This window comes from Cyclopterus lumpus, chromosome 1 (assembly GCF_009769545.1).
Source record: "Cyclopterus lumpus isolate fCycLum1 chromosome 1, fCycLum1.pri, whole genome shotgun sequence".
Classification (NCBI taxonomy): Eukaryota; Metazoa; Chordata; class Actinopteri; order Perciformes; family Cyclopteridae; genus Cyclopterus; species Cyclopterus lumpus.
In genome coordinates, this window is record NC_046966.1 from 1679324 (window position 1) to 1688482 (window position 9159).

The 9159-nt window shown below is 43.5% G+C and overlaps 1 protein-coding gene across 1 annotated transcript; it reads left to right on the plus strand.

Moving 5' to 3' along the window:
- The first annotated feature begins 2919 nt into the window (after positions 1-2919).
- On the plus strand, positions 2920-8216 carry tmx2b (thioredoxin-related transmembrane protein 2b). The gene is made up of 8 exons (XM_034541270.1): positions 2920-3235; positions 3971-4031; positions 4336-4449; positions 5122-5198; positions 5287-5393; positions 5464-5529; positions 5621-5750; positions 6422-8216. The coding sequence occupies exons 1-8, from the start codon at positions 3047-3049 to the stop codon at positions 6599-6601; spliced, it is 924 nt and encodes a 307-aa protein (XP_034397161.1). The 5' UTR covers positions 2920-3046; the 3' UTR covers positions 6602-8216.
- Positions 8217-9159: the final 943 nt, after the last annotated feature.

Here is a 9159-nt window from a genome sequence, read left to right on the forward strand (position 1 = left end):
CGCGCTGACCGGCTCTTATTGGAGCAGATGTCAAAACCTACTATTAGATCTGTCCAACTGCCAACATCTGCCTGGGAAGACCAGAGATTTACAACAACAAAAAACATCCCAGAGCAGCCACTGAGCCTGAAGTGGCGCACTGGCGATGACAAACATGTGGTTAAAATAAAGAAATAAAGAAATAAGCCAGCAATTATATGTGTCAAATGATAATGATAACAATACCACAGTAATGATAACGTAAATGCATTGCACTGGTAACAATAAGAATAACAAAAGATCATTTTGAGAATAATTTCAAAATAAAGGTCATTCAAATTAAACTCCTCTTCCTCCTGACAGGCTGGAGGAAGTGATGAGGGACCTCTGTGCAATATGTTTGATGTAACGTTGTAATATCCGCGTTGTAAAACCCAGCGATAACAATAAAACCTCATTAAGAATCGTGGGTGAAGTTGTTTTGAATCGAGGATGACGTCATGGTTTGGTTTCATCTTAATGTGGCTCATGATGACGTATGCCTGTGATACACTTTGTGATCACAGTAACCTCGAGCCGAAATTCCTTTTCAATTCCAATCTTGGTGATGCAGTCATATTTCTGCAATGATAATATTGATGAATAATGAACACCTCGTAGGGCATTAGAACAGCCACTTTTGTATTTGTATGTGTTTTGCAACCAAAATCTCAACTTTTCCCCCAACCTAATTAACTCTGTTTCCCTGGTCCTGTCCTGCTATTTATTTGTATTGTGTTTTATATATGTAAACATGTTTGCTGCTGCTTCACAACATAGAGTAATATCCTATCCTAACTAAGTTCAGGAGGGCAGTGTTACTTACTTCTTGCAGCTTGTGTGTTACAGTCGCCACCATGTGGTGTTCAGAGGATGGGGCTGAAAGACGACCCTTCATTGTTAAATAAGATACATTAATTACGTGTAGCCAGCACATTTATTTAGAACGTTGAACAGATTAACAAGAACTACCAAGTAGATGTAAAATGAATAATGGACACTCTACAGCCAGAATCGAGGATTCAAAAATACCATGGTATAATACAAAAAAAAATTAAAAATAATACTATGTCGTAAAAAAAAAAAGAAAGATATATAGTATATCATAGTACAATATACATTTTTTAAATCATAAAACAAGTCATAGTATAATATGCCATACAACTATTATAGTTCAATTCAATTCAGTTTATTTTGTATAGCCCAATATCACAAATTACAAATTTGCCTCAGAGGGCTTTACAATCTGTACACATACGACATCCCTGTCCCAGGACCTCACATCGGATCAGGAAAAACTCCCCAAAACTAACCTTTGACAGGGAAAAAAGGGAAGAAACCTTCAGGAGAGCAACAGAGGAGGATCTCTCTCCCCGGATGGACAGAAGCAATAGATGTCATGTGTACAGAATGAACAGCATTTACAAAGTTACATAAACACATTACATGAATATGACAATGTATGAATGGAACTCCAATCCATGAAACAGAAGGAGGTAGAGAGGAGGGGGCGGGGCATCAGCAGGGCCAACGCGGGAGGCTCACCAGGTATCAGACACCTCCAGGTCCAATGGACCCTATGAGACGTGAAGTCACAATGACTCCGGGGAGGAAGCAGAGTTAATAAGGTGCAATGGAGAGATGTAAATTCATCCATAAGGAGAGAGAGAAGATGAGATAGGTGCTCAGTGTATCCTAAAACATCCCCCAGCAGCCTATAAGCCTATAGCAGCATATCAAGGGGCTCGACCAGGGCAAACCTGATTCAGCCCTAACTATAAGCACTATCAAACAGGAAAGTCTTAAGTCTATTCTTGAATGAGGTGACTGTGTCTGCCTCCCGGACTGAAAGTGGAAGCTGGTTCCATAAAAGAGGAGCTTGATAACTGAAGGCTCTTGCTCCCATCCTACTTTTTAGGACTCTAGGAACCACAAGTAGCCCCGCATTTAGTGAGCGCAGCTCTCTAGTGGGGCAATATGGTACTACAAGCTCCTTAAGATATGATGGTGCATCACCAATCAAGGCTTTGTAGGTGAGGAGAAGAATTTTAAATGTGATTCTTGATTTTACAGGGAGCCAGTGCAGAGCAGCTAATACAGGAGTAATGTGATCTCTTTTCTTAGTTTTTGTGAGTACACAAGCTGCAGCATTCTGGATCAACTGGAGGGATTTAAGAGACTTATTAGAGCAGCCTGATAATAAGGAGTTGCAGTAATCTAGTATGGAAGTAACAAACGCGTGAACCAGCTTTTCTGCATCTTTTTGAGAGGGAAATGCCATCTACAGAAACCACATCACCAGATAATTGATCTCTGAGGTGTTCAGGGCCCAGTAAAATAACTTCAGTTTTGTCTGAGTTTAACATCAGGAAGTTGCAGGTGGGATAGGCTCCAGCGCCCCCGCGACCCTAATGAGGATAAGCGGTATTGAAAATGGATGGATGGATGGAAGTTGCAGGTCATCCATGTTTTAGTGTAGGTATTCACAAAAGATTCAACATGAACCTATCAGCGGTGACCTGTTCTCTGCCCTGACCAATCAGCGCCAGCTACAACACATTTGTCCTGATTGACCTCTGCAGGCTGCGCCTCTGTCCGCCCCTTTTAATCAGGATTTCTATACAATTTTGCCGACTGCAAACTACAAAGCCTAAACAAGCCACCAAGAGTGAACCAGTTAAACAGGAAGTCAGGGCTTCCATCTTCAAAGTGGTTGTGAAAGCTCGCCCGTGGGTGTAAATTAATACCGAAAATGTATTTAATATAAATCACAATAGTGCGCATTCTTGAAATACACTTTACAATACAATACAAGTAATGTTAAATTCACACAATGCTTGCCATGTATCATATTATAATTTTTATTTTGTAAACATCTAAACCGGAAGTTGTATTTCCGCCAGCTTTCGGAACGTAACGCCAAGACGTCGAGCCATTCATATTAAGCTAACAGCTCCATCGCTGGCTACCTCGGTCTATTCGGGGTTCTTTACCAGTTGTAGTTTTCGCACGACAGTGAAATAGAAACATGGCGCTGCTGACGGCGCTCTTCGCCTTCCTGTACCACCTGCCGCAGGTGTACAAGTGGCTGCTGAAGCCCTACTACCTCGCCTCGATCTTCATGTCGGTAGCCTTTCTTGCTATCCGCAAGACGCCTGGCATCTGCGACTATTTGGCCACGCAGCGAGAGGACGGCAACTCCTGCGACTTCGACTGGGTCCGTAGAAAACATGAACAAATGGCTGCTTGTGGGAGTGCTATCGAACAGCCAAGAGAGCTGCTCGGTGGAGCGGCTGACAGCGAGGGCCAGCGCTAGTTGTGACGGTGGCGGCTCCTCGCTTCAGGGGGAGAGAGACGGGCCGAACCTCGGTCCACAATCTGTCTATTCATGCTGTTTCGGTAGTCAGCAGAGATGCTCGAAACACGCAGCTTAATTCATAACTCACGAGAATAATAATAATAACAATATGATGTGCACCCGGACTGTAAATCAGCGTGTGTTCCGATGCAGAACGGATGCTCCGCTAGCGGTAGTCGCAGTAACCTTAACGTCGCTCTGTCCGGTGTCGGTGGAGCGTGAACGTGATGCAGCGGAGGGGAAGCATCCGGGTTCCACGAGACCAGTCTTCTTTTAAATTCTCTGCTGAATGTCACAGGGGAGCCTTACTAAGCTGTTAAATTGTGTATATATATATATATATAAATCTGCATTTTGTTCCTTATTAATATAACAAATACATTGACAAGAGGGATATTGTGTACATGTCCATTTACAAATATTGGTTGGCATTGCCTCCATTCTCCTTGTCCACTAACTGACACGCGTTATAAGTATGCTGTCACTAAATGTACAATGTGCAGGTGGTCTGACATCACGGTGACCCTAAATGACCCAGGGGCTCTCAATATGAGCCGCCTGGTTAACGTGGCTGGACCGTGTTTGTGTTCTCAGAGGGAGGTGGAGATCCTCATGTTTCTCAGTGCCATCGTCATGATGAAGAACAGGCGAGCCAGTGAGTTAACGCCTTCTTTTCTATCTGGTTCTGAATGATTTGTTTCTCCTGAGCAGCGCCATGGTGAGATGTTCATGTTCTGATCAAAAATCTGTTTCCAAGAAGTGTAACGATCCATCTCCTCCACCGGGACCAGAATGAAATTAAGAAACATTTAAATCTCTTAACAATTGTGCATTTAAGGGCCACTGAATATTAGCTATTGTCATATTCAGTTTGAAATCCACCCCGTACTGGTTGACTCTGAGAAACAGGGCTGCTCAGGATAGTACACAACAGCTCATCTCATGTCTGTTCTCTTCAGTCACCGTGGAGCAGCACGTGGGCAACATCATCCTGTTCAGCAAAGTGGCCAATGTCATCCTGTTCTTCAGACTGGACATCAGGCTGGGACTGCTCTACCTGACCCTCTGCATAGGTCAGTCCAACCATCACACACACGTACGTTCATCATACAGCTTATGAATCAAATGCCAAAAAACCCGGTTCTGATTAGTCAGATGGGTTTTGTCCGATGACATTGTAAACAAAACCCAGCTAAAATACCCAAATCATCACAGACCGTATCTACTGACCAATGATGGTGTGTCTCAATACCTGATATGTCATCTTCCTCACTGTTAGACTGGTTGACACACACACACACACACACACTTTTGCACCCTAAACAACAGACGAGCTGAGGGTTGAGGAGAACTAATCCTCTCCTCAAGTAGCTGCTTCAGAAGATGAAACTGCCCAAAACAAAAATCTGTTTCAGATATTTTGTTAACATTTTAAAATAAAAGCAAAATGTTACATATTCAAACCAAAGATTAATGCCTGCCAACATCTCTCAGGACCCATGCTTGATTAGTTGATATCTTGTTTTAGAGAGATGCTGAAAAGCCAAATATAAGTGAAAACATATAAGACAAGTACATTTTGGCATGGTGTACAACATTATTTGTGAACGTTGTACTATCCAAATATTTCAAGTTCGGTTGACTTAATGAACTAATCTTCAGCACTCCTGATGTCTTAATGTCCTAATGTCCTGATGTCCTCATGTCCTGATGTCCTCCTCCTCGGTTGGTCCTCTGTGTGTCAGTGTTTTTGATGACCTGTAAGCCGCCTCTATACATGGGACCAGAGTACATCAAATATTTCAGCGACAAAACCATCGATGTGAGTACAAATGGTAGAATTTGTTGTAGCACAGAGATGTGTACAATGTATTTGAATTCAGTGTGTGTGTGTGTGTGTGTGTGTCCAGGATGAGCTGGACAGAGACAGCCGTGTGACGTGGATTGTTGAATTCTTCGCCAACTGGTCCCCAGAGTGCCAGTCCTTTGCTTCCGTCTACGCTGATCTGTCTCTCAAGTAAGACTCGTCCCGCTCAGTAACCATAGGCACTAACCTTTGACCCTGACCAGAGTTGTCCTTGTTTCAGGTACAACTGTGCTGGTCTCAAGTTTGGTAAGGTGGACATCGGCCGTTATGGAGAGGTCTCCAAAAAGTAAGACATTCAGTTTCTCTCCTGTCTCTGTGTCCTGGACTGGTGGGCGTGACTTGACACGTGAGCGTGTGCATTTGTTTCGGCTCTGTAGGTACAAAGTGTCGGCTTCACCCCTGTCCAAGCAGCTGCCGTCCTTGGTGTTGTTTCAGGGAGGGAAGGAGGTGCTGCGGCGCCCCCAGGTGGACAAGAAGGGCAGAGCCGTATCCTGGAGCTTCACGGAGGTCAGACTGGATAGTGCACTTCAGGAAGGGACAGACTGTCACATGTTTACAGATAGTTCTGGAAAGAGATTCTTTTTTTAAAACCTCATACGGTGCAGATGTTCGTTGGCTAGTGTGTGAAACCGAGCAAGCAATGACGTCCTCAGTATTGTCCCTTGTTGCTTTGTTTACTGAGCACGCCCCACAAACAACAACAGGTTTTTGGGCCGTGTACTAGAAAGAGTTTCAATAAATGGGTAACAAATATGTATACAGAAAGGACTAACTGGCTACTATTGTTTGATTTGTTAAACTCACCAAAGGTCCAGGAAAAAAACATCTGTTTTCATTCAACAAGTAGATTTCTTAAAATGCAAGTGATCTCCACAGCTAGTTGACGAAACCCTGTAATAATGAAACCTTTCAAAATGGTATTCATATTTATTGTGGTATATTTTGAATATTGTATATTTAGGAAAGTGGTTCATATTTTTAACAAGAACATGAGTTCACTGCACCTTGTGCTGGGGTGCCATTCATTGAACACACCGACATGGGGGGGGGGCACACAACATGGTGCAACCACAGAGCAGCCTTGTGGGTTCCAAAAAAGTACTCTGTGCCAAATACAGAATGGTTTCTTTGAATCCGATCTGAACTCCCGTCTAACGGTCTCTGCCTCCCTCCACCAGGAGAACATCATCCGAGAGTTCAACCTGAACGAACTCTACCAAAAGTCCAAGAAGCTCAACAAGACCAAAGGAGACAAGGTCAGCCAATCCCAGTTCCCGCCGGTCCCCGAGGAGGACGAGTCCGAGCAGCAAGGAGCCAACGCTGAGGCTCCGGAGACGGAGTCCAAGAAGGACAAATAAGACGCTTCCCATCACTCAGCTTTCACTTCTGGACCGATGCTGTGGGTCCAGGTCGGCTCAAACCCCCCCACCCCCCCCTCAAAGTTTGTTCACAAGACTGGTGTTGCTGTGGATCACCGTGAGACTTGAAGTAAACACTAAGCCCCAGTTAAACCCAATCATTCTCGTGTGGTTGCCCTCATTAAGCGGGCAAAGAGCACAAGTGTACACTTTGGCAGAGGAGCAAACTGGGAAACCGTGAACCAGCTTTTGGGGGTTGTAATGCTAAAACCTGGTCCAGTATTTGGGTGGAAGGTCTGGAAATGTGGCGTGAAGACCTGCCATGTGCATCGGGTTCTCCCAGTCTACACCACACATTTCAAAGCTGAGTGACTGTCAGTTGAGTTCTTACTAATTAAGGAAGGGAGCAGTGAATGTGATGCTACTTTGTTGTTTTGGTTGTTTTTTTAATTAAACTAATTTAATGAGATTAGAGTAGATTAAAATGAATATATTCATGTAAACTAAGTTCTAACTCTGTAGAATGCGTTTGCAGTGTTAATTGAGAGCTCCGATACGGGAGCGCTTGTTTACCAACAATAATCATTATTCACCCCGTGGACAGACCGAGCTACTTCTGTCATTCCTTTGTTTGTCGTTGCTTCTTGTGTTAGTGTCTTCGGCTCTAGGAGCGCCGCATTTCCTTTTTTGAAAACACTTTCAGGTTTTAAACTGATTGTTTTTGTTTTTCTACTATTCTTACGTTACCAACAAGGTAACCAGTGTTTGAATGTTTTCAGAAGCCGTGCTCGAGATTCAGCGTCTGCTGGCTATCCATGTTGCGCCAGTTTTGTTACTTCCACAGTTCCAATAATGTTTGTTGTTTAAAAAACAGCGAAGATGAAAACACAGGAAGGAGTTATTATTCTATGAACAGTAAGCAGATCTGTCTCAGTCCAGACTACAATTTACATAGAATAATACTCCCATAATATTCAAACAAGCTCTCTCCAATTTCTAACCGGTCTTTTGACAGCTCGATTGCAGATGGCGCATTTAATAGCACGTGGTGAGCTCGAGCTGCAGGGCGCTGGGTTCTATGTGGTTCTGTACCGTGCCTGCCGAGCTTTGGTCCTCCTCCCAGCTGTCAGAATAGAACCCTCTACTGGAACAGGATGGGTTCACGGCCTTCCAAGGATGAACCCCACTAACTCGTTAATGGTCCTCTGACTTCCTGTTGACCTACCAAAGCAGTGCTGTACACCAGACCTGTGATCGGCGTGATGACAAAGCGAGGGCAAGTTTACTAAACATGTGGTCCTGATGAGACCACGTCTTCTTAGGACCACATCAAACAAGAGTTTAATTTCACAGCACTATTTCTTGCTAACTGTCAGGATTCAGAGTTTTCTTTCTCTTGTACTCATAAACTGATAAATTAGCTTTTTGAAGACTGACTTTTTTTCCCTTAATGATTTCATTACTAAAACCGTTTTTGTTTTGTACACTTCTTGTGACATTGGTTTGACCTTTTGTCATGTTGCATTTGATTTGAGCTGCATTCCAAGGCTTGTATGTACATTTGCTCTGTGGGCCTGTTCTTGTTATCCATGCAATAAAACAATGTGAACATGAAGCAAACCTTCAGGGTTTCATTTCCACATTACACCAAGAGAAACAGACTCTGGACATGTGACCTATCAGAATTGAAACACTTTCAAATATTGTGTAATGCATCCAATGAAACAGCAACAATAACTGGCTCCTGATCCCAGTGTCACCTTGATTCTCACAAGCTTTCGTCATGGCGACGGCTGAGCAGTCACCGCTTGCTTAGGTACTTTACTCTTCTATACCTTTACATAAACAATAGTTGTTTGAGATTAATTCTCTGAATATCATAGAGAAGCCCTAATAAAGGATCACTCCCTTTCAGTGCACACGTCTGCAGAAATCCCCTTAAAAGGAAGAAAGTGACTGCTCCACCACTTTGTTTGAAGTTTATTATCAACCCTCCAGCCCTGCACCACATCCATACACACATACACAAAGCTGTACAGTACACATATTTGTCATGTCCTCAGACCCCCAAGTGAAGAAGCCCACCCACAGCTCGTCTCCATCAACCCCCCATTCGGAGTTCCTGTCCTCACATTACAGCCAAGTAAAACCAAAACAAGCAGAAATTAAATACAGAATTTCCCTTTCTCGTCATGTCATAGTTTAGACTCTCGAGACAGGATTCTCATTTGATGCTACGTCCCGTGTGCTTCATTTATTCAACTATGACTGGTTCTGATGTGGTCCTGTGGTGTCCCAGACTGAATTAAGACCACATGGCCAAAGAGACAGGAGTGTGACGTGTTAGCATTACGTCATGACAAAGTGATGACATGGCCTGGCTTTACAATGGGACACACCAACTGTTGGATGGAGCTCCCATTGGGATCCCAGCTGAGACCTGCAGACAGCCCCGTTAAGCTGAAGAAAACACACTTTAAAATAAAAACTTGTTAAATAACTAAATAACAGGGGAATTGTGAAGAATTGGGACATGAAATGTGTTTATCCACCATGTC

Coding starts and splice junctions, on each gene's coding strand:
- tmx2b (XM_034541270.1), top strand. CDS start 3,047: ATGGCGCTGCTGACGGCGCTCTTCGCCTTCCTGTACCACCTGCCGCAG. Junction 4,032..4,335: donor GATGAAGAACAGGCGAGCCA/GTGAGTTAACGC, acceptor TGTTCTCTTCAG/TCACCGTGGAGCAGCACGTG. Junction 5,394..5,463: donor TACGCTGATCTGTCTCTCAA/GTAAGACTCGTC, acceptor TCCTTGTTTCAG/GTACAACTGTGCTGGTCTCA.